The 26159-nt window shown below is 37.0% G+C and overlaps 2 protein-coding genes across 4 annotated transcripts in view; both read right to left on the reverse strand.

Annotated features, from left to right (window-relative positions):
* LOC122407482 (uncharacterized) overlaps window positions 1–1039 on the reverse strand; it is a 92954-nt gene extending 91915 nt beyond the window's left edge. For both annotated transcript variants that reach the window (XM_043413727.1, XM_043413725.1), the window contains exon 1: window positions 273–1039. The gene's annotated coding sequence lies outside the window, so the exon portion shown is untranslated. The remainder of the gene's footprint in view (window positions 1–272) is intronic.
* Window positions 1040–2099: 1060 nt separating this feature from the next.
* Window positions 2100–26159, reverse strand: part of dnr1 (defense repressor 1) — a 127540-nt gene continuing 103480 nt past the window's right edge. For both annotated transcript variants that reach the window (XM_043413942.1, XM_043413943.1), the window contains 5 exons: window positions 8639–8879; window positions 8346–8515; window positions 7969–8185; window positions 7642–7839; window positions 2100–6558 (listed from right to left, as the gene is read on the reverse strand). In XM_043413942.1, the coding sequence (XP_043269877.1) occupies window positions 6220–6558; window positions 7642–7839; window positions 7969–8185; window positions 8346–8515; window positions 8639–8879 (1165 nt within the window). In that variant the 3' untranslated portion in view covers window positions 2100–6219. The remainder of the gene's footprint in view (window positions 6559–7641; window positions 7840–7968; window positions 8186–8345; window positions 8516–8638; window positions 8880–26159) is intronic.

The following is a 26159-nucleotide window of genomic DNA, read 5'->3' on the forward strand; positions in this document are numbered from 1 at the left end:
TGAGAAACGCGACGGGTGCTTGTTTTATGTAGAATATAAGAAGAAAAGGATTGTGGAATTAAAAACGAGACGACGCGAGTAGTTTGGAGGGCGAAAAAACTCGGGGGGATCTCGCGAACGAGCTGTACCCGAAATACGCGGGTATAAACGGGACACGTCCGACGAAACCCCCGCACGAACGTCGCGAAACGCATACACACGCATGCAGTGAAAGAAGGCATGCACACCTAAGCCGAGACGAGCACACGTTTTATTATCGTAACAAAACTCACGTTAAAAGAATAAAAAACACCGAACAAATATCTTGTTCTCCTTCCTCTTGTTACACGTCGATGTATTTCCTTTTTTAGCGATTTTTGTCAGGTGAGAGACGCGTTGATCCACAGCATGATCACGTTTCGACCGACCCACGGGTGTATAGAGGAACCAGGAGGGAGAGTAGGGAGGATCAGGGTGAAGTAAAAAGATGTAAAAACTTTTTGGTAATCGTTATATCCGCCGCCCGCGTTCAATACGGCGATAAAAGTAAAAAAAAAAACGAGAGAAAAGAGAAGAGATTAAAATTTGTCTCCCCGTCCTTGTCCCTCCTTATCGCGGGATGAAAAATGTCTAGTCTCTGCCATACGTGCACGACACAGAACTTCGGGGTGTCACCTCCGTCACATCTCTCCACACAAACGTATTCATATTTACACGGAACCCAAAAGAGAGAAAAAATATTTATTACACTGCCGTGTTATCCGACTCCTCCGCAGGGAGAAAGACAGAGAGAGAAAGGAACACGAACGAGCACGCACACACACACGCACAACCGGGTACTTCTTGGAATTCGCTTTTTCACTGTGCCGCCGTCCACGAAATACTGTGATCGAGATGTTTATTTTTTTTTTTAACGCGTTAATAAGTATTGCAATTTTTTGGCCAGTAAAAAAATGTCTCTCGATATATAACACTACGGCTTATACATGCTTTTTCTTTACGAAGGTGCACACAGGCCCCGCCGACTTTGGCTCAACTCGACCACCATCTTGGAAAATTTGGCATATACACATTACCCACAATGCAGCACGATGAACATGTCCGCGAGTATCGTAATAGTGGCGGCGTCCCCGACCAATGAAATATCTCGGATCTGTGCGCGCGCATCTATACCGCTCAGATGATCATATGATGGTACATCAGAAATACCGCGAACTTTTAAATGCTCGATTTGACGATGATGTGGATACTTAAATATTATTCGAGCAATAACTATTTTTTTTATAATTATGACTAAAGTGCATCGAATATAAAAATCTTGTTTTTCATTTCAATTATAACATCGATCATTATTGATGCAAGGCCCTCTTATAGTTTTTTTGTGACGTGAACCCTAGGAGCAAGGTGACTAGCTACCTTAATCTTCTTTCCAGCATAAAATGTGCCCCGTACGTAAAAATGTAGTTTTATTAACATAATTTTTTTCATATTTTCATGTTGGAGAAAAGTTTCAAAAAAACGTAATAATGACGTTTTTAAATTTAAAAAAAGAAATATTTTCCTTTCTCATAGATCAGATTGAAAAAATCGAGTGAGATTTCGGAGAGTACATTTGGAACTCAAAGAAACAAAAAGCAGAAGAAAATTGGTGAAAATCAAAAATACTTTTTCAGACATTTGAAATCGGACTACCAAGCTATGTGAAAAAAAAAAATAGATTAATAGTCGACTCTACGCTTATAATTGAATAAAGTCGTGAAAAGATGAAAAACATAGAATAAAGGATTGAAATTATACTTACTTGTTGTCCCCAGAAAATTGAATGAAGTCAAGTCAATCATCAAATGACAATCGAGGCAAAAAATGTAAATTCGAAGGAACATTTTTAAGTTTGACTTTGAAAATGGTTGAAAATACAAAAAACTACACTTACAAAGATCGTCTCAGTTCATTCGATGTCTTCGTTGCTCAAAAACATTTAAAGGACTTAAAACTGTGCTTGACATCTAGAAATGCATTAATATCTCCAAAATCGATTGAATATCTTCACGAAAATATTCTTTTAATAAATTTTTCGAAGGATAAGGTAAGAGAAGGTTAGATTGAACAACACGGTATCGTTTTTTTTTTTCAATGTTTGACGATATTTAATCACATGGCATATGTATAAGATACTCTATGCATTACGTTTTTAACGATCATTCCATTCGATTATTAAACATTTTTTTCACTCTTTCCCTCCCTTTCTCTTTCTTTCTCTCTTTCTAATTTCATTCATAGCATCCATCGATGGGAGCTTTGATGTGGATTACTAAAAAATAATTGGAAATACTTTAAAAATACTCTTTGCAAACGACAATTTTTTCAGTTTAGAGATACCACGCGACTTATTTCGCTACGATACGGAGCTCTAACTACCGTCTACGGTAATAATTATTTAGTGTACGCTTTATATACAGAGATATAATCACAAGAAATCTTAATTCGATAATCGTTTCATTCATTTTCATCTTCCTTTTCTTCCTCTTCGTTTTCTTCTTTTTCGTACCAATCTTATTATCGATATAGGTCTTAAAATTATTGAATAGACACGCAACAAGGGTATAAAGATTTTCTTGTTTTTTTTTTTTTTTAATTTTAGTTTTTTCTCAGGCCACCATTCTTGTAGCGAAAATTTTGCAATCGTAGATGCTTGCGGTACGAGTGTCCCTTGAAATAACGCTTAATCAGGCTTGGGCTATGACTTTTTCACGTAGCACTATGGAAAATAAATTCTTATGGATTATACGATGATAGAGCTGTCGGATGCAGCGTTGCATTGAAATGTTACATTTTTATTTTTTTATTCAAATTCCTCGATATTTGCTACCTTTATTTTTCAGTGCTTGTAACAAATTCATGCAAAATCAATTTTCAGTTGATGAAATTAATACTTTGTGGAAGGTTTGTATTTCCTCATTAAACTCCGACGATGGAATCTTTCGACGTCGAGTGATCGACTCGTTGAATGAACTATGAAAAAAAGCTTTGAAAAGGTTTTTCATGACCGCAGATGAAATTACTTTTCGCAGTTTATTGTTGGATAAGTTTACGTTCATGTTTTCTCTACCACAAAGTGAAATTCGTTGAGAACTTACGAATATTTCGATTGCAGAATTTTACGATCTAAATATATACAAAAGTCCAACTGCTCTTTAGAATGTTGTTCTTCGTGAAAATCATTTTTATGACCTCAGTTGATAATTACAGATAAAATTCTTTTCGTAAGAAAATTCGAAGTGGGATATGAACAGTTTTTTCTTTCGAATCACACTTCAAGCTAGAAAAATTATGTACGCGAAGGATGATGTTTTGATAAAAATTCCACGTCCCGTCGATGACGGTTATTTTCAGTTTTACTGGTATGATGCACAATGTCAAATCCAATCTGTATGTGAATCCAACTCTGTTAAATCTCTCGTTATCATTTTTATCATTTATATCGTATTTACGTTTGTAACCTATGAATAAAATTAAGAACTACGTTTACCTTTTGCATTGATGAATGACTATAACGATTTTCGTGTATTTGAATAATTTTAACGCCGTCGCACTCTCATTTCAACGGTATTATTAGTTTTTTCGCCATAATATTGGGCTCGAAAAATTCACGATATCGCGAGATATTTTGGACATGAACAATCCTTCGCATCGGTACGTCGTCCTTGAAAAAAATTGCGATCAGTCGTTATTTGAATAAAAATCTTCATTATTATCCTTTTCGTAATTTATAATCGATCGTAAATATTTTTTTTCATCAGTAACGCATGTGTTTATTCGGTGCCAAAACATGAATGTTTCATTAACAACAATCAGAATCGAGCATTAAAAAATGATTTTTGAGCAACGTTTGACAGACGTCAAAATACTGTGGAAGTGTCGATTTTTGACAAACTCCTGCTGAATTCCGGTTCCCAATTTTAACTGCACGAAGTTTTAATGCTTTTTTCCGTTGTTCTCTACGCGAGAGAAGTTACGTACAATACTATCGGAGCAGCAGCCATAAACTTTCATGAAACAATAAAATGAATTATTGGAAACTGAATAGTAATAAAAAATTATTAGCGAATGTAAGAATATTCTTATTCCTAAATCAATGAAATTGCTCATCTCTAATAAGATGCCTTTATTAAACTTTTTTTTCTATTCTTATTCCCGAGATCGAAGAGTCAATTCGTTCAACGGGCTGCTCCGTCTCTGACTCATGGCAAGATAAACACACGCGTTTATTTCGAGAATAGAAAATTTGAGTTATTGAGTTAAAGAAAAAACTTTATCAATGTATACATATATTTTTTTTCGTTAAATTTTACTTTTCAATTTTTTTTTTTAATTCGCCGCATAGCGAAATCGGCATAAATAATATTACGACGTTTTAAGCACCTATAACATTTACCCATTTGACCCTGCTACAACGTTATCTTTTCTATATGTACATATGAACAGATACTACAGTAATGTTTTCCTTTTTTTCTCGACTTTATGTACAGGGCGTTTCGTGAAGAGAGAAAGAGAGAGAGAGAGAGAGAACAGTCGTTACGACATTTTTTGATATTCGACGTTACGATATGACCAATTCTTTCATCGAGCACTAGCGGATTCGAATTTATTATTATTTTTTTTTATCGTTTGAATAATCGCTGAAAAATCGTGATAATCACAATCACAGTATTAATAACAAGGAATATTATGTTTGTATGAAAAATAATGATAAGCATCGAAGATTTTTTTTCAATGAAACATCCTGTACGAACGGAGATATTGTGATGTTGCCAGAACGAGGCTGCGTGCGCTTATTGATGAATAACGAATGTCCTCATGCGAAGAAAATTCAACGTACATTTAATTCAGTCTCGCTAAAATTTCATCCAATCGTAATTCCATTTCCGATGAAATTATTCACGAGGCTTCGATAGGCAAATGTTTTTTTATAGACGACCAATGAGGTCAGCAAAATATTTTCATTTCTGCGTCCTTTTTTATCAAACCTTTTGGCTTGTTACAGTGCCATTTCATTCGATCGCGCGATGGAGAACGAGTTAACGGGATTAACTCTTGGCCGATAAATGGAAATGGGCAAAGATTATAGTATAAATTGTTAGAACGAATCGTGAATGAAATGGACGTCGAATGGCCCATATGTGCGCAGTGTGAGGTCAAGCATTATGATTAAAACTTCCGACCCGCTGCCCTTTGGAGGTTGCGGTTGATTTAGACCGCTTACAAGGGGACAATGATAAAAATAAATGTTGCAAAATTTTGATATGATCGATTGACCCGAGTCAATGAAATAAAAAGTGAATGGACCACTTGTTTCTTTTTTTTGCTGTTCGCTTCTGAAAAAAGTGACCTTTGGGCAGTTTGTTTTAACTCACGACTTCCCACACGACGAAAATACGGAATATTCTGCATTTTTTATACGAACAATTTTTTAATGGGACTATGTACTTTACGTGAATTTAAATCATATGCAAAGTATTCTCGATCAAAAACTATTCCACTGATATTTTTTCTTGTAAAATATAAATTATGATTGATGAAAGTTTATTTTTATTTTGCTTCCTTCGCGAAACGTTTGTCCGCGCGCCTCACTCAATAGCCTCATTCCAACATCTCCGTTAGTCTTAACCACGAAAATCCCCTTTTTCTTGTTTTACGCGAAGATTTCCAGTTTTTTGGCGATTTGACAGCCAATTTCATCACAGCACACTGGAAATTCATCGCGTCTATTTGTCGAGACGATCTATAAAGTACGAAATTTATTATCAACCGAAGAATCCTCGTCTTGTGTTTTAGAGCTTCGACGAACCTCACAGAAAAATATAAATTCTATGATTCTAGACGTACCGATCTTTAGTTCTTTTCATAATTCATATTATGCTTAACGTAATTAACATTTTTTCATGAAAAATCCTAGTTACTTTGATCTCTGAATCAAATTGTTTATAAAACAAAAAAAAACAGAAATTAGAAAATTTTTCATTAGAAAAAAGATAAAAATAACATTTGATTCAACAGTTTTTTTGGGATAAACAAAAATAAAATCACATTCAAATGATTATTAGAAAAAATGCCTTCCTGAGGAAGTGCAATTTAAGGATTAAATCGACGAGAGTTTCAATAATACGATCTCTCGATACGACAAGTAAATATTCGCAAAAAGTTTAGTAAAAAGCCGAATTTTCGGCTGATCCTTCGTTCTCAAATATCGTTATGATTTACCGACGTATCGTTTTCTAAGATATTATCTCTGCCGATAAATTCGCCGTCAGGTTGCTGGCTCGAGAAATTTGTCTCGGTGTTGTCGACGCCGCTCAGCTTGAGATCAATTTTATCCACATGAGTGAGTTCGATCGGCAAATAAATTGTTCTGCAATGATCGATGTCGGCCCGGCAGAGCGGACAACGCTCGCAACGTCTCGCACACTCGAGACACGCGACGGCGTGTCCGCATGGAAAAAGTGCCGTGTCCAAACTGCGGTCCATGCAGATTCGACACAGCATCGCGTCCAGTAATTTTGCCAAGCATGCTCGAGATTCCTGTTGAAAATTTAAAAAAACAAAATGAACGAGTTATTTTCACTGATAACACATTTATTCAATCGTACGACAACAAATTTTGTGGCTTTCGGTGAGAAAATAACAAAAAAATGTTCTCGTTCCCATCTCGATTGTCTAAAATTTTTTGATTTACAAATATCTCCCTTACAAAAGATTATAAAAAACTAAAGAACGAAATAATATTTCTTTTTGCATCATCATGTTTTATCTCCTGAAATAGTTTTCGAAATTTAAGTGGAATTTTCCATTCCGGAGAATATTTACATTCTTTTTCAATTGAGAAGAAGTCTGCGATACGGTATCGTCGAAAAAGATAATTGATAAGAAAAGAATAGAGTGGAATATCAAACTATATGCTGAATGTTTGCGGATGCCTTATAGAAGATTCTGAAATTATGAACCTTTGCTCCAAAAACTTGCGTTCCAACCAGAAAATAGTGGTTTTCAAGGTCATATTTTCTTGATATTTGCAAAAAAAAAAAACGAAATAAAATTCAGTAATTATTATAATTAAACGATCCTTTCCCCACGAAGCTCCCCCACCGAAATTTTGGATAATTTTCAAAAACTATGTTCTTCTACTACGAAAAACTTCGATTAAACCCTCCAATGGATTTCCTGAATTTTTTTCATTGCTCCAATAAATTTATGTACTGCCGTCAATGGCTTCTATCGACCCATTCGGAATGATTTATTGTGTTTATTGGCCACACCAATATGTCAGTATATTGATCCCAGAAGAAAATAAAATCCAACAAAAAAACGTCTATAGAAACCCAACGAATCGTTTTCTATTGCGCAAAAAAGCGTTGCAATTAAACATTTTGGAATGCGACGAGCTGCAGAAAGAATTGACATTTCAATTGAAGTGAAATAAAGATGAATTTGAATTGCGTTTACTTCTATCTTGTGATGACATTTGTCAACTTTCATCAATTCCTTGCCAACAATTCTGACTTTTGTTGACTATGAAACAGAATGGAACACCGATTTTTGAAAAAAGGTTCAGAAAAAATGCTTCGGTTGAACGATCCTTTGCACAAATGAAAATTCTATCTTCACCTTGCATTTGGGATTTTCGCAATCTCCACAGTCGTGCCTCTGAACGAGAGCGCTCTCCTCGGGCATTGTAATATTAGCCGCTTCGCAATAAAGTGCTCGTCGGGCGTTGTCGTAAACTTCCCTGCACGTACGACGAATGTCGAAAACATATTTTTTCCCAAGCGTCGAATCTTCGTTGAATATCGATATTATCGTACCCTGAAAATCATCGAACAAACTAATATTTAACCATCATTTGGACATTCGAGCTTCCATCATTATTTCTTAATGTTTCCAGTTAATTCTTATTTTTTTTCCAATCTATCTGCTCTCTTGTACTGCAAGTACCTTAAGATCTCGGATAAACTGAGCTGTAACAGCGCTTCTGACAGTCTCGCAGCTATAAAACGCGTGTTTTTCGGTGATGGCACGATATAATCCGCTAGCCGATTGACTAGAGTCCAATTTGAAATCGAGCGATGTCTCCTCCCCGTCGAGTGAAAGATAAATGAGGTGGAACATCCTCCGCTGTGACGTTGCACTCTGTATAGCCGTGTATGGGATACTGCAAGAAAATATTCCGGATAATAAAAATAAAAATTACAAAATATTCGACGATTAATATTCAGAGCATAATTTTCAAGAATTAGGCAAGAATTCAGAATTGCCATTCTCGCGTATTATACTTTTGAAAAATAACACGAAAATATGCAAATTCAACAAACTTTTGTGTTTCTTCGCCCTGGCCTCGATAGACCGTTATGCCATGGGGTCCGACGCCGATCATGGAAACTCCATTGGCACCGAATTTACTGTGAAACATTTCCTGCCCAAACGTCTCGAGATTTGAGACTTCTTTCAACAACCAATATTCGGCTGTCGATGCTTTCATCCCCTGAAAGTTGAAATGCCATTTTGAATACTATTTTTTTTCCATTCCAACGTGGAATAAGTACGAAATATTTGTGCAAAAATAGTTGAAATTATTCAATGAAAAATTAAGCAATGAGACACTCACTTTTATTTCCTTTTGCTGTTGAACGATTCGATGCAAAAAGTCCTGAGGCTTAGGTTCGCAAGGCTCGGAGGGTTGGATCTGACAGCATTGTGAATAAATAGCGTGTGGCGGTGACAGAGCGTCGTAATCACCCGCATCAGCCTGAGCTATCAAGACAACGAGTCTCGGGACTGACATCCAGTCTGATACTCTCAGCCTTCCTTCCATAAGCTCGAGACGCGAGTGCAAGTAGAATTGATGCCTGTAATCAAAGTGTCAGAAGAGTCATTAAGTTAGATGAATAAAAATCAAATTATTTTTATACTCTTCAATTACAGCGGTGTATGGAAGCCCCGAACAGTGATTCACGAAGTATCTTTTTCCTTGGCTACATTATTCGTAAATTGGAACAGAATTTCAATCGATTCTGCAATGTCATTAAGGGGGGAGACGGGGGACCTCGAAATACCTCAATTTCGGGCATTTTTTTCTTGCATTCTCTTGCAGTGTTGAATTTTCGAGAAAAATAAGAATTACACGAGTTTCTCCTATTATCGGAGTATACGAGGTGTAAGTCTCGCTTCCTTTGGAGCCTCGAACGTCTCCGAGAAAAACCGTTTATTTACTTTTCATCCATTTCTCTCTTTCTCGCACTCACGCGTTTCGTTAACGGACTATAGATCACCTTAAGGGGGTACGTGGGTTTGGGAAGCAGGAATTCGTCCCAGACAGGAACAAAAGGATGCTTCGGACATCCCAGCTGCAGGAGGATCTTTGTTTTATGGAACTGGAATCGACGATTCTATATAAGTGGGAGGAAAAAAAAACAAATTCCTACGTTTTATTCTCTGCTTGAAACTTTAATCGAATTTTTCTCGAAACACTATTTTTCGACACCATTTCCCAAATACTAACGCATCCGCCTCAATGAATTTTTGTACACTTGCCCAAGAAAGCTTTCACCAATGCATGGCTGACGGTGAACGAAGTTTTTTTTTCTATTATTTTTCTTTTACTACTTTGCATTCACCTCTGTCAAAAATTCAAATTTCGATAATTTTTTTGATTTTTTTGTTCCATCCAAAGCTCTCATTTGTTCTTTTTTCTCGATAATGCTTTCCTCAGTTATCCTGACATCCATTTTTGAGAGATCTCCGGAAACTCGATCGAGGCTCCGATAATTAAATGGTGAGCGAAAAATGAAATTTGATAAACGACCCTCAAGTCTGATTAAAAAATTGCCCAAAAATCAACGACTCAAGCTGTTTCGGGAGTGTGTAAGAAGGAGAGAAAGAGAGAGAGACTTCATTGACAAGTGATCCAATGACCGTGAGAGAGAATCATCCGTTAAAGTGACCGTGCAAGAGAATCATTTCTCTCGCTCTTGTTTCCGTCGTCGTCACATAAAACTTTGTGATCGTATAAGGTCCTCCCTTGCCAGTCCTTGTTCCAGCCAAAACTTTCGTAATACGAGAGGAAGTTTAGGGAGTGGGCATTAGCCGAAAACAAAGAAGACGGTAACTCTACTACAAAGACGTACAGTGCATTATAAAGGGGGTACTAAAACACATGGGGCATTCCAGATCGCTTTTACGTTCGCGATAAATCAACATTTTAATTCGCAACATTTTTTTACGCGAATTTCAAAACTTGAAGTCGTTCCACTTACAAAACAACGGGAAACGTATTTCAAGGTTTTTCGATTCAGCCATTTTTTCAACTTTCATCGCAGGATGAATTTTTGTCCTTGTGCTTTGCACCCCTCTAGATTCAGGCTGACATGACTCGAGGAACATGAATCCCGAATGAGAGTAACTGATTTTAATTTTATGCTGTTCATCATGCACTTTCAACTAGTCAATGTGAAATCAACAAAATATATTTTCTTTGGTGAGCAGACGTGAATAGCACGGTAATGGAATTACCGCTTTGACGCCACATGACACGGGAGTGCATTAAATACTTTCGGCTGATTAACTCATAATGTGATTACATCGGGGCTGTATTATTCATTTATCAACGCGTTGCTATAAATTCGATTGATCTTATTGATCTCATTCCAAAGTGAAGAAAAATGGAAAAAATCGACGTTATTTTAAAAATCTTTCACTTTATAAATTTACGTTGAAATCTACGATTGTATTGAAAAAAAGGTGAAAAAAATTGTAAAAAATCGAAGATTATGACATAATTTAAACAATTTTCCATAACTTTTGGAGAACGAGTGAAATTCAAGGACCTTCGAAAGATTTTAAGGTTATCAAGAACACGGTGATTTTTATCGAGAATGAGGCTGCTGTTTGACTTTTTTGTAGGAGCCAAGGCTATTTAAACTCACGGCAATTTAATAATGATGCTTGGATGATGTCAAATTTCTGTCATATGGAAAATGTAAATTTAAATATACAAATTCCATCTTGTTAATGATGAAAAAAATGACAAAATAGATTTTAAAATTTTATTATTTAACAAAAATATGGAAAATCCTATTGGGAGATTACTGGTTCTTTTTTTGTTTAAATACCCCGTTCCAACGTTGTCAGACTCACAAAGTTTTTTAAAACTATTCAAGTTCACGTTCATAAGAAATATTGATGCTCTCTCAATATTCTATTGCCCAAGCATAGGAATTTTCGCTTTGAATTTTATATTCAAAAATACTCTTTATTTTACCTGAATTTTCAACGGATCTGAAAAGATCGGTAGGTAATGTGTGCGATCTTGGGTGCATGCATTCCGTGGATTCAATAATCGATTATTCAATAAAAGCGTTCTCGCAGCCGTGTGCTTTGTGCTATACGTACGAGGGCGATAGAGACGAACGAGAAATTTAGAAGAGCAGCAACCGCGTCGAAACTTCCATTCCACGAGCGTCTACCACGTTTCCGCTTGTCAAGAATTTTATGTTGTTATAAACGAATCGAATTTCGCGATTTACGGTTCATTTAGAGCAGCTCGTCTGTAGAAAATTTTGTTGCCTGGGACGAAAAAAAGCGTCGATCGGTCGGTACTTTTCTGGCTTCTGCCTTACTTTTTTGTCAGTTCAACGATTCCCATTAAAGAATGTCTCGTGATTTTTTTTTTCAATAAAAAAAAGTCTGAAAATGTTTTTCTTTCTTTTTCGTACTCATCATTAGCAAGTTCGAATTGTAATATTACGTTGAGGTATTCATTCGTGAGACAAAAAATAATTATCGTCGAATTATCATTATCAAATTCCTTTGAGTTCAAATAATTGGAGTTTCTACAATAAAAATCCATCTACTCCGAACGAACGTTAAAAATTTGATAAATTTAATGAAATGTCGAAAAAAATTAAGAGCACCAACCAGTAACGAGATCTCGAAAGTGCATAAAGTTGATACCAATTATTTAGGAGCCATAATTCTGAAGTGAAGCGAGCCAAAATCTAAAGAGGCAAAGCTCGAAGTCTGTGGAAACGGAAAAAGTATAGAAACCAAAAAATCACGAACCACCTATCTGATTAATTTTTACACGAAAAAAAGCGTGAAGCATTAAAAACAAGGAGACAAATTTTTGAGGATATAAAAGTGACGTTGAATACGTGCCATATAAACTCATTGTTCGTATACAAAACAGCGCGTACAACCGGGAACGAAGACTTTGGAGGTCTCGTTCACTAAATGGTTTACATATATGCATGTCCTTTATCATATCTGGGTACATAGGAATGCATATAAACCGACAATAAAGGTTATAAAGCTTCTGCGATGGACGTAACCACCCCGTCCGTGAATAATGAAATGGCTGAGTTTAGCGAACGCGCGATTTCGAATTAAATTAGATTGCCCAAACTGTCATTGAACTCTTCTCTTCGTTAACATTCAAGTATAGGTCATTAGAGACTGAATCGTCTTCAAATCAAATCGTACTTGCACAAGTCAGAGTTTGGCCAATGTGAAAAACATCGTTTTCACATTGGCCTCTCTTTTGTTAGGAAATTATAAAATTCAATTATTCGACTCGAAAAATGTAGTGGAAATGCATCGCGTAATGAAACCAGCATTTTTTTGGGAATTCAAACTTTTTTTGAAACTGAGAAAATCCACTCGTCCCATTCCAAGTGAGCGATGGAAACATCGTGTCGCTGAGAAACACTAGAAACAGTGACATTCGACACAAACATTCTCTTAACCACGTCAGTACTTTTCCCATGCTAATGGGATACTCTAATCCCCGCTCTGTACATTATATTATTAAAAAAAAAAATTCTGTTAACGAATATAAAAAAAATAATCAAACTTTAATGATGATCAAAACAAATATAAATAATCAAATTTTGTAATTTTCAAACGAAAAAATATCCAATTTTTATGGGAGTGTTTCGCTTCCCCTGGCACTTATCTGCATTCAAAAGCCTGCTGGCAGGCTCCGATGTCTTATTTTTATAACAAATTCTCGTTGAACTTTCACCACAGCTCTTGAACGGTCAATGTTCAGAAGTCAGGCTTTAAAAAAAATCGAGTGAACTTCAAATTACTCATACCTCACTGACGAGTTTGTTGATCTTATTTTATGCATTTTTGCAAGTACCACGTAATTCTGGGAATTGTTTTCCTCTTCGACGGGCATGATGAATCGAACGATTCGTTGATTCAACATAAAAATGATTTTTTATTATTAATCAGCGTACGTTTTTCAAGGTTTATTTTACGTTTTGTTTCGAACGTACTGCAAATGAAGTCATACACATCGTCGACTATGCCAACGGTTGTTAGTACTTAGACGTTAATAGTTGAAGACAAACCTCTCTAATTTGTATACGAAGCGGGATATTTAATACTTTGAAGATTCCGAGCGTGTATCGTGGACGTACAAACGTCAAGCTAATTGCACCCTCGAACGTAATTTGCCTCACTATCATCGTCGCGTGTGACGATTAACAATTCAATACACGTAAGTGGAGCGAAGTGCATTCTCATTACGAGATACATAACAGCAGTTTCTAGCTTTGTCTTCCGCCGGTTTCGCGAAACCGAATATGCAAGAAATTAGTGAGATGAAGCTACGCGGAGGACGTCAGAATCACGTGACTGGCTGAACAGCAACAGCGGTTTCGGGTAAACAATTTACTTTTGACGAATTCAAAAACGCGTAGTTATTCGTTGATGACGTGAGCCGAAAAAATTGGAGAATTTCATGTTTTTCCAAAGTGTGCCATGGAATATTATGAGAAATTGAAAAATTTGCTATTCTGGAGCTTCGATTTCGAACGAGGGGGTTACAAAAATTTATTTTTCGTTTAATTATCGACTGGAGGCCGCGCCAAAAGAACACTCTGAACCTTTCAAAACGGTTTCATAGCTCTGTGTATTATACTATTCGATATCGAGTTACAGACTGACGAAAAGAAAACTGCACTTTCTGCTTTCATTGGGCTAACTGTGATCAATAATAGACCAAAAGAATTTTAAAAACGGCAATTCGAAGCTGAAGTTATTGTCTACGAACAAAACATAAAAGATTCGTCTAAAAATATTCTGCGGATGCTGTACACACTGTCAGAGTCTATAAACAAAATTGTATTTTCGATCTTGACTCTTTACAGAAAGCAGCAGTTTTGGCACTCGTAACCTCACATTTGCTTATTTTGGCATTTTGTTTCTTCTTGCCTCGGCCTATTCCTATCATAACCTTCTGTCTTTTTATTAATACTTTATTCTTGATCCATTTCCATTTATGTTTTCCCTTTGTCCTCTCCAAAGCGATTTTTTACATAAAGAACTTTCGGGTTCAGTCAGTGGTGGATCCCCGTTTAACTAATGGCTTGTAATTTCATTCGCTAAAAAATAAGTTGAAAAAATGTATTTACAATTTCGAATTAATAACTCTGACATCATTGTAGAGTGATAATATCTTTAATTAAGAAGTAGAAACCGACCGAATTTAGACACTCATAAAATACGATTGTATGGGCGTGATCTACCTTAAATCAGTTACACTTTCACATACTCCGCTTTATTGTTTTATTTCTCTAGTTCTATGTTAGTTAAAAGGTGAGTGAGAGATTAAAGAAAAGCGATGAACCGAGGTGCAGAGGTTGAAATTATCCTCCGGAAGTATAATTTTCAAGTTGGCTTTCCAAGCTTATCCTAGATCGTTTCCCATTGCTACTGTGTGGCTCTGGTTATGACAGTGAAAAAGCCAGGAGAGAAAGAAGCTTCTGTACACGATGCAAGCGACCCATGGAGAACTTGGACCAAATTAGTTTGCTCGCGTTTCGCATTCCAAATGCGGAAAAATTAACTTTTCATCCTCTAGAGAGGGAGAGCAGCGAGTCTCATAAAAAAGATTGATCAAAAGAAATAATTTTGGTGTGTGCGCTCGCTAAATTCAATTTGCCCGATATTTACTCCTCAGTTATTCATAACTGAAAACTCGATTTTGTGAACTCAGTTTGTTTACTCCTTAAAATAGTTCACATTCTAGGAAATAATGTGCGCTAAAAGAATAATTATTTTCCAACATTTTTCTTTACCGCGTTCATCGATCGGGACTTTTTTCACCGTAATCGTTCTATTTTTCCTCATTTTCTTTCCCACAGTCGTACGTGTGACACAATTTGATAAAAACAATTCAAATCGCTTGCTAGCCAGTGAGAAGTCTCCCGAGTTTCATGACAAATATTTTTAAACATAAAAATAATTAGAGTCTGAGTGAATTCAAAAATCCCAGTGCTCGATGAGGATCTCCATGTTCAACGAACAGGAATCGATCGTTCGAAAACATTTTGAAGCTTCGACTCATGAGTCAATGTAAAAAAGAAGAAAATTCATTCAAACACGATCAAATCTTCATTTCACTGGCCCCGGAAATCGAGCTTTTTGCAAGAACCTCGATGAACAAATTTAGTGACTAATTTTCAAAATGAAAAAATCGTTATTCAATCATGATCAACTCTCCGTCTCATCGGCACCGGAAATCAAACTCAGTTTTCAAATAACCTGATTTCCAGGGCCGCAAAGACGAAGGGTTGATTAAGATCGAATAATAATTTTCCAATTTTTTAAATTCCTCACGAAAATTGGTAGCCCGAATTGCACGTCTACGTCATGAAGTTCCAGAGGATCGTACACGATCATATGTACGTGGGTGCACGAGGATCACATACGTAAATGGAGCATTGAGGTTGCAGCGTCGTTTGGTTAATTGCACGTACCACAATTTCCCGGTAAACTGACCAAAGCAAAAGGAGTGAGGAAGGGAGGATGATAGAGAGATAGAGGCGGAAGGTCAAAGACCCTGAGCAATATAGTCGCTCCGACAGACTCCTTGGCTGTTTCGGCAAGATAGCTTAATACCTTAACGTGCTTATACGTCACTTCTTGATCAATAGCAAACGGGGATACTCACATTACGCTACGACGCTGTCTGCTTCTAATTATTTATTCAATTACGCGACGGGTAGTATGAAAACTTTCCCGAACCTCTCAACCCTAAACCCAAACAATTGTATGAATTAACTACAAAACGAACAACAAACTCTCCTCGATCAAAATTACGTTGATGTTCCATGAGGAATATCAACTTTTTCACGCCTTCGTGTCATGTTTTGCACCTTAAAGAATATAACGAATCGACAAATTTTATAGCATTGAGTAACGCATCAGGATGCGAGGGCAGTTTGGAGGAAGTTAGAAAAATCAAAACACGATTACAGTCCTTACTATTTGAAATTTCAGTGCTTCCAAAAACTGGGGCTCGGAGAATGTACACAAACACGCATCCGAAAGATGGCAGTTAATTTTCTAGTTTTTGAATAAATGCGTCAAATAAATTGCAGTAACTATTCGTATATGAAAATGATATCAACCTTTTTGTCAAGATTCTTTGATTCCCGAAAAGAAGCAACGAAAAGCACAGTGAAAACCGCAGTCCTAAATCTACTCGCCCCTTAACCTCCTCCTGGCGATGGGTTCGTGGTTGGAATAGAAGTTGAAGAATTCGAGTCTGTGCATATGAATAGTATAAATCTTGTTGACCAGCAATCTCTATCCTTGAGAGCTCGTATACTAACAGAAAAGTGTGGAGCTTTTTGTGCACCCATTTTGGTGTTCGCTGTTTTTCAGTTCTCGATTCTGCGACAATGGGTCGGCGCCGTTTTCGGACGTGAGTCCAGACGTTCCAATTTTGAAAATTCAATCATATAGTAGCGAGAAAATAAATCCTGTAGATACGACTCCACTTAGTGGAGGAAGCTTACAAGTCAAGTGAAAACTTGTGAAGTACGAACGTCGTTTTCCCAGATTGGGGGAAAAAATTGTTTTCGTACAAAAAATCTAAAAAAATTGGGTCACTATTCAATGAGATTTCCCCTCAATTGTCACATGAATTTGGACGAAGAAACGTTTTCTTACGTAACTGCAAACTGTGACTCCGAACAGGGAATTTCTCCTTTACGCAATCCTCCAAAAACTCGATTTTACGAAACTTTTAAATTATCGTTTAAAACCCACAAATTGGTCGATGATTCCCAGCAAATGCAATTAAATCGCTAAATATTGGACGAAAGTTGACCACCGCTAATTTTTCGACTAAACTCATAACTTTTGTGTTGACGCAGCTATAGTAAAATGAAAATGGTGAGCATCCGAATATGACTACCGTTTCACGAATGTGCATGGCTTCGTCGTTTTAATCTCATTTGATTAATCCATTCTGCGCGTATATTGGAATTAGAGAGACGAGTACCGACCTTTTGGCCAGTTATGACTTAATTATAATGGTCCAGTGGTGGCTTGAGCTCGCGAGATATTTCATTAATACTGCCCGTGTCGAATTTTCGATACGTGAATATATGTGATTTAGAGATTTTCACGATTGCATTTGTGCTGCGGTACTGGACCTCGAGGACTTTGCAAGCTCATCATTAATTCTTAACTTTATAACGATTACGTAACTGTATAATATAAGAAGGCCAATGAAACTTGATACTTTTTTCAACAAATCGCCCCAATTCGTCTCGAACAGAGGTACCATTTTTTGGGTCCATTAAATCGTTCTAAATAATTTCTTTCGTGCTTTATATACACGGAGAAAACAGATTCGTTTTGTATAGTGAAGAATATATGATTTTTCAAGAATTTTCAAAGTATTTAGCCACCGATTACAAAGAGCATAGTATTTTTTGAATTTTGCTATTTTTCGTCCCTCGAATTCTAAAGTGATGCACGCGAGAATTATTCGTTTTGTTTTCGAGTGTCATTCATCATGTCAGATTAGCAATTACTGATAAGTGGAAATGTATCGTAAATCACAAATTTTGACTGTCAGCACAGTAAATTCTACAATAAATACACGAATATACACCGAATGATACGTGTGACATTTTACCATACGTATCGTTTTTTTTTTTTCAGGTTTCACCGAGCATGCTTAACAATATGAACATTTGAAGTGACTGAAAAGATTTTTTACTATGCTTATAGAGAAAAAGACTCTTGAGTCTTTTAATTACTTGACTCTTGTGTCTTTTTTTCTTGAATTTTCAGCCTCGTTTTTTCGGTGTAATAGAAACAACTCTGCGTCATTATTTTATGTAATTACATTATTTTAAGCTTCAGACAGCCGGGATTTGAGAGTTAAAATCGCTCTCGAAAAGTGCTTAAATTAGTGTCTGATATCATCAAAAGACGTCAACTGAAACGCGTTTTTCGATGATTCTTTGAAGTCGGATATTCAAGGTAGTTTAATAAAATGAAGTACGTGAAATGTAGTTCAACGAAGTAAAATGTCAGATCCGGCGTTCGGATTAGAATCGCAATGAGGGTAAAAACTTTTGGTGGGCGTCAAATTATTCAAAGATTATTTGTCGAGTTGTAAAGTTACAGGATCATGTTGGCAAACTCAAATATGCGAATTCCTCGCATAAGTTGCATCACAAGAGGGTGGCACTTTGCATGAAACCTGCGAGGAGAAATTTACTAGTGATAGCAAGGGATAAGAGCGAGTATCGGGAACGAGGAAGTCTCCGGATCTCTCGACTCGACTCGGTAGGGAACTGTGGTTGCGGTTTCGAATGCTTCTCGCACCTTGTCGAGCTTCCTACAGTCCGAAACGCATTTCCCCCTGTCCGTATACACACACAAGTCGATCGTCTCCTTATAAATGGTCCCTACTCCGAACTAAAGTTCGGGCCTGAATTCCGAGTCGGAAAGCCCTTCATCGGATTTCAATAAGCTTTCCTCCTGATAAGTAATTAATTTGCAAAGTTGTACAAGTCAACAGCCTCGCTACGTTGCGCTAGTCAAATAATAATATTTAGAGATGCGGGATGAAACTGCGTTCAGACGATCTTGTAGTAAAACGAGACATTTTTATGAAACAAATGAAGGTTCACCACTTTGTGTGTTCAGTGTTTACACGAATTTTATTTTCGAACTCGAAATTCAATTTTTTATGACGCTGAAGTTTCCAACGTTGGAGTCCAACGAAATGATCGAAAAAAACTCTCCAATAATTCCGGTAATTCTCCTATTTTGTTCCCTGCCAAATTTGCGATTCGTAATTTTTCAAGCTGCACCAACGATTCGTGAAATAAAAAATTGGTGGATTTCAAACGTTTTTTTCGTTCATTTCGTTGGACTCCAACGTTGGAAACTTCAGCGTCGTAATTGTTTCACATGTACGAGTAAATTTATGTTTCCAATGTTTTTTTGATTCGAATTGCCTTTTTTCTAAGGGGTTAAAAAAAAGTGTATGTAGAAAAAGACAAAACTTCGAAATGATTGGTTTATGAACCATTTCTATCAGAAATCGTATCTTCGAGTGTGGGTACGTGGGAACTCATCTTCGTTAGTGAGACAGCTCTCAACGTCCCCAGAATATATCAAATGATGGATATGAAAACTTCTCTTATAGAAGTTACAAGAACCGAAAGTGGCTGTAAGGGAAAGCGTGTCAACGAGGCCGGATATTTCTGTAATTTGAAATAAATTCGTCGTTGCTATATTTCTCATTGTTATAGATCTTTTTTGCCTTCCAAAAAGTCCGTTGTACCTTTTGACTATACTCGAAACTCTATCTAGCGTAATTGTGAAAAAAATCATTCAAGTACACGCTGCCAGTCGAAAGGGTGGAAAGCCCTGCCAATTTCGAGTTGCATCAGAAGTCTGATTGCTTTGCCTATAAAACAGATATTTGATTTTCGTGATCGGAATTTCGAGAGGATTCAATTTTATTTTGCATTGTTGAAAATATTATTCACCAATTTCATCCAGAGTCTAACACAGGAATGAACTTGAAAAAAAAAAAAAAAAAAATCAACCACAAATGACCCAAATGAAACGTGGCCTAATGCAACTATTCGATGTTTTGTCCGATAGAATTATTAGACCAAGAAAAAAAAGTCATTGGAACAACGAAATGGAGCGTTACGGGGTGCCAACGAAATATACGATCATCACAAGCTTGAAAATGATTGAACGAACAGAAGAGTTTTAGATCAGACTGCAGATTCATTCTCTCCGAAAACATTGCAGTAAAATGAAGAAAACTCTTCCAATAACACCAATTGTTATTGAATCAAGAATTTTTTTTATCAGTGTAGTAGGTAAATAACTTATCTGGGTAGAAGAAAGATTATTTATAAATTTTCAAATTAAAAAAAAAAATTCTAAGATTTTTTTAAAAAATTCGAGTTTTTTTGAAGAAATTTTACGCTACGACATAAAAATTTAACTAAATCATACGAATTTTGAAGGATGAAAAACCATTGGATCAAGCAGAATGTGAAATATGCAGCTCCTGATAAATCATATCCTGTAAACACACACTGGTGCTGATAAAATAAGCAACGCACGTAAAATTCACATGAGCACCCTCTGCGTTTATCAAATGAGTAAAATCGTAATAACAAACAGATCCGGTACAACGTTTTCACAGCCATCGCTGTCAGTTAATATTTACATAGCAGCTCAAGGGAATTATGGGCCAAGGGATGACAAAACTGAAAAATATTGCTACATGAAACGTCAGTTTTCCTGCAAGTTATTTTTTCCACGTCACACGATATCGTAACTAAAAATTTCACGAGCAAAAATACATCGATGACGGGATCAGTGTTAATTCTGGTTCAACATTTGATCGAAATTCCATGCAATTTAATATTCATTTCCTACAAAATATTGTAATATCCTTTCAGAAAGTACAAACTCTTGACAATGATGGCTGTTGAAGTCTCGGGACGAGGATTGATTTTTCACAGTATAGTGTCATGCAATATACCGATAATGGAGTCGCGCAGGGTTGGCGATACGAATATGACTTCCATATCAAGCTATGTCAACAGCCAAGATGCTGTATCCAAGTCTATCCACCCTGCAGAAAAGTCACGTACCAAAATATAGAATATACGAACGAATAAATATCGCTGTGGATAAAAGTTACGAGCAATTTTATCTTGTGCAGTTGCATTCCGGCACGTTGGCCAGTGGAAATTGTATTTTCTTGGCTCGGCACTAGATAAACGAACGCAATTAAAAGTGAGAAATAAACATACGTTTACAAAGAAAACAAGTAAATAGGTGACAAAAAAAACGACACGTGCCGAGCGATTCTAAATGGTCTCATCAATTTTCACAACGATTGACAGGACAAATAATTCGATTGGACATTCAGTAGAGTTTCCCAGTCCCACCGTGTACAGGCAGACAAAAGGGTCAGACTTTGTGCACGAATTTACGGATTTTTGAGAATTTTCCCATTTATTTTAGTGTTTGGTGTTTCTATAATTGTACGGGAGATCGCAAAACAACAAACTTAAGAAAAATTGATGAAAATTAATCTGAAGTCCCACGCAAATGATTCGAGAGTCTACTCACAAATATAGTCAATTTTTCTTTGACTTTTTGGTTTTGGCCGCCACGGGCCGGCGAAGTCCGCGTATATTCTATAAAACAATCAAGCCTTTTCATTTCATCGTGAGGTTTGCCTTCAGCAACTCACACATTATTATTTTGCCTCAAAGTCTAAATAACTCGCGTTCAATGACAAAATAAATTAATCATTAATTTAATGATAAATTCAATTTTGTTTATATTTCAGAAAAAGCCGATGATGAAATTACCCGAATAAACGTTTACATTCGTTGAAAGGAAATACGAGGCAAAAAGAAAAAATAATAAAATTAAAAGAATAAACTTGTTATAACAAAACGTTATATTGGCCTTCAAGGCTCGCTTCATTTCATTGTTCTTCCATTCAGATGACGAATTTCATTATTTTTCCAAGTTAGCAGAAGAGCCATGAGTTTTTCCAGAACCTTCGTTCCACACCATGACGCAGTCAAATTCGTTGGTGTTTTAGCGTTAGCCAATTTCCATTAAAATTTCGTCTCGTATTCCGTTGCTTTCCTCTGTTCGACTTGCCCGAGCAAACCCTTCGGGTTCGTTAAACGCTTCCTCATCAGAGAAACATTAACCGGTGTTAATTAATCTATCGTTTCACCTCAGCTTTAATAATACGGAAATGCTATTTTCAGTTGAATTTGCCCGCGACTGCACAAACCCTGAGTCATTATGAGCTGCGTGTTGTAATTCTTGAGTGGAGAATGCTTGCAGAAACGTCAAAAAATATGTAACCAAATTAGGAGCAAACGTTCTCTGACCCCTGAACAAAGTTCTCAGCAATAATTTAATAAAACAAAGTAAAATTTTATACAATGTAATTGACATAATCGTGTCACTGATTCGCTACTGCGAGACTAGAATTTCAAGTGTACGAAAAGCTAACAATTTCCAGACAACAAAAACCTCAAAACATCGAATACAAACAAAAAAAGAGTTTGCTCCAAAAAAAAATTGTTCGAATTTCAAATGCGTTTGAATATTGTCTGAGAATTTTTAAAGAACTCCTCACTGTTTCTAACAACCTGAATTGAATATTTAAAAAAATTCAATTATCAGTAAGTTTCAATTTGCATTTGAAGATTTTTAATAAAGGAATATTCCCCAGGCTGTATTGAGGACAAACCTTCAACGAAGGAACGCATTGATTCTATTTATCTAAGAAAGCAATAAAATACGAAGTAGCGAACAATATACGAAAGCGAATCACCGCGATAACGAGGACGGACGAAGCCTTGGAGCGTTACGGAGGAAGTTATAAAACAGCGAAATGTTCTTCGAAGAATAATCCAGTATCCTGAGGCCACACTGTGTATATGTATACAGATATTTGACGAGGAAGACACCGAAAAGGCTTTTTGTCGTTTCATTGCTGACACCGGAGACCCGTCATGGACTTCACGAAGTTTTTTATTCATTAATTTTTCTTTCTTGTCACTAACGAAGTTTTGAAGCTGAGGGGCGTAGTACGAACAAGGAAACTGAAGCACTTTTTAACGCAACGTATGTATATACGTGCGACACAATGATTGCTTTAAGCGTTTGCTACAAAGTACCAGAACCGTGTCAGCATCAGGAGCAATTAGGCCAGAAAGCTTCTTTCCAGAAGTTAATCCTCCTCGAGGAAGATCGAGCAAGAGAACTTTTCACTGTCACACGTAAGGATTATGCCTTCGGCATATTCATCGAGCTTTTTTAGCTCTCGACTATTTTTCAACTCCCGACTGCCTGCACGGGCAAAAAGCCGGGAGTTGTGCGTTTGACCAGCACGATCAGCTGATTTTTCGATTTCATCTTCAATCGCTCGTGCAATTTCAAAGTTCATATTTTACTGCACATTTTGATGGTTTCAAATGGACATAAAAATGAATTGATTTTTGGACAAAAATACAAATGAAGTATAATTATCGATCGCATCAGTCGAGATAACAAATTGTGAGTTTAGAGGTTTCTATTAACAATTCTGACTTGGATGAACGAAAAAACTGAAATGATGATTTAACGAATAGGATTTTTGCCCTCCGCTCGGATGCGGACTGAACATGACGTCACGAGAACCTTATCGAGACTTTTTTCAAAGCCGAAAATTCACAGGAAGGGCCTACTTGAGTGTCCGAGTTCTTGTCAGGAATTTTTCCCTTGCTCCTCACTTTTGCCACAGCATAACGCAGAGTCAAGCGTTTAGCAAACACGCGTCATCCGGCGGGTGCTGGCAATTGGGAGTTTATACATCGCCGTAGCCGGAACACTCTGCGGTCGTCCGTAGAGACGAAGTGCGGAATACAAATAGAAAATCGCTTACTCTCGCTGACTCCCTAAATAGGAACGCTGCGAGCTACTTACTTGTGGAAAAAATGCCTATTTGGGGCCGGAGTTTACGTTTAGCGTGGCGCACTATTGATTGAGCAATCCAGACAATTATTGTTAAATACTTTTTGTTCCCGATCGAGCAAATGAAGTCGAAGCGAAAACGTTCCATCAAGAAGGGTCTCTTGACAATAAATAATTGAACATTTTTGAGATTGTTCAAATTTCGATGAGGCTCGAATGCTGCTGCTTAAAAAAGCTCCGATTTATTTGCCTTCGTAGGTCCTTAATGGAAGGTCGTGGTTAATTCTTTCAGGGCCAGAATAAGCTTCCGCGCAGGGACGACGAATGAGTTGACGAATTCTAATCAGGATCCAAACGACACCTTAAACGAATTGCTGCCCTGGGAATGCCCATTGTCGATCTTTTCTCAATGTTATCAGAGTGACAAGACGAGATGCAGGACGCAGGAAAATTTTGTTGGTGCAAGAGATGAGAACTTCCATTTAAAAAATGTATGAAACCAACTGTAAATAATTTCAACAGAACAATTCGAAAAAAAGTTTCACAAATTTTTAAAAAACATTATATTCTCCGAGTCTAAATCGTCTTCGGCAAGTACATTGGAATATTTCCCCGCAAAGTTGTAATTGTACGGAAGCTTCTTTGATTTATCTTGCCATGACAGAATGAATTCTTGTCAAGAGAAACAAGCGACAGATATTTACACTGAAAAGGGATAGAAAAAAAGGGGTAAGAAAACGTACTCGAGAGGAAATAACGAAATATACTCGAGATTGAAAATCACTTCGAGTCACGTTTCCTGCGTACTTCCTCCTTTTAAAACAACGTCGCAGGGGCACGAACTCCCATAGTTCAGCAAATTCTCGAAACATGTCTTCGAGCCCTTACGTCCTATCTGTTCCGGGGTCCTGGAAGCCGCGAAGGATTATTCACAAACGGCCAACTCTTGAATCTTGAGTTATGCTAGACTCTCCGTCGCTAATGAACTCTGTCTCTCGGGCGCCCTCGAAAGCGAAAGAGAGTCGAGAGAGAGGGCCAAGGGAAGTGTTCCTTTCAAATTTCTCTCTCGATCTTTCGGAAGCTTCTTGGGGATTCCTCGTTATTCACGAGTCCCCTAGCTGCTCATGTCTCAGAGACTCAGGAAATTTCCTTCCAAAGTCTCCACCCAAAACATATAGCCTGCGGCCCGAGGCAAGTGCACGAGCAAATTTGGGGTTATACCCATTCTGAGAGGTTGCGTGAGTCTTCGTAAAATGCACCGAGTCAGTCCAAACCAACACAATGAGCATAAAGGAAATTAGAAAGGGAGGAGCAGACAGTGCGGTGTATATACGTAGATCGAGGCCTTTATGGTAGTTTATCAAATTAAGGTGATGTAGGTTACGTGGATAAGAGGCTCACGCCATGTTGGCTATTATTTTGTGTATAAACTTAGCGTAGGAACATGCCATCGGCTACGGCAGTTCTGTGGTTCACTTTAATGATGGAGCGAGATCGTATGACGTATAAAGAGTCGAAATATCCGCTGTGCTCGCTCTCGCTTCCTCTCTCCGTGCTCCACTCCCCGCTCTCTTCGTCTTTTGACACTATTATTCAATTTTTATATTTAAATTTTGATAGAAAATTTTAATTGGTCGCAGCTGTAATTATAATGATACATTTTTTTCTTTTCTGCAAAAATATGGGACAATTTGAGAAAGATGATAATGAAAAAGCGGTTTTTGCCACTTTCGAACGCCGCAGAGTTTAACGTTTTAATAAAAATTCAATAACAATAAAGGAGGATAAAAAAGATAGCAATGAGGATAACGATGGAGTTGCAACAACGTTCTTCTCAACCAACGATGCCAAACGTTTCAAATTCAAAGTGGATCGTAACTAATTTGTAGCGATTGTATGACACTTCGTGGACCGTATTCTGTGTCGTACCGGAACTTCCTCAATTCTAAGGCTCTAGAGAATGGTGATGAGAATGTGCTGTCACAGAAATTTGCATTCGTCAGCTCATGGTTTTGCAAATTTATTGTTGTTATTACGTTACTAAGCAAACTAGACATTCTGTCACAAATGTCTGGTCATGAAAGAGGATTATAAATAAAAGAGCAACCCTGCGAAGTAACACCCATTAAGGGGTGATTCTGCAGTTTCACTTCCAAACACTTCACAGGTTTGGATGAAAAAAAAAGCAAAATGTGACTTAAAACAATGAAGAGCTCGATAAGAACATGAAAAAAAATTTTCATGCAGGGTAGAACCAACCCTGCGATGAACAGTTTCTCATTTTCAGATTGAAGAAGCAAGATTTTTGTAATTTGTAACATTCGAGAATAATGAAAATGTATAGA

The sequence above is a fragment of the Venturia canescens genome, chromosome 3 (genome assembly GCF_019457755.1).
Source record: "Venturia canescens isolate UGA chromosome 3, ASM1945775v1, whole genome shotgun sequence".
NCBI lineage: Eukaryota > Metazoa > Arthropoda > Insecta > Hymenoptera > Ichneumonidae > Venturia > Venturia canescens.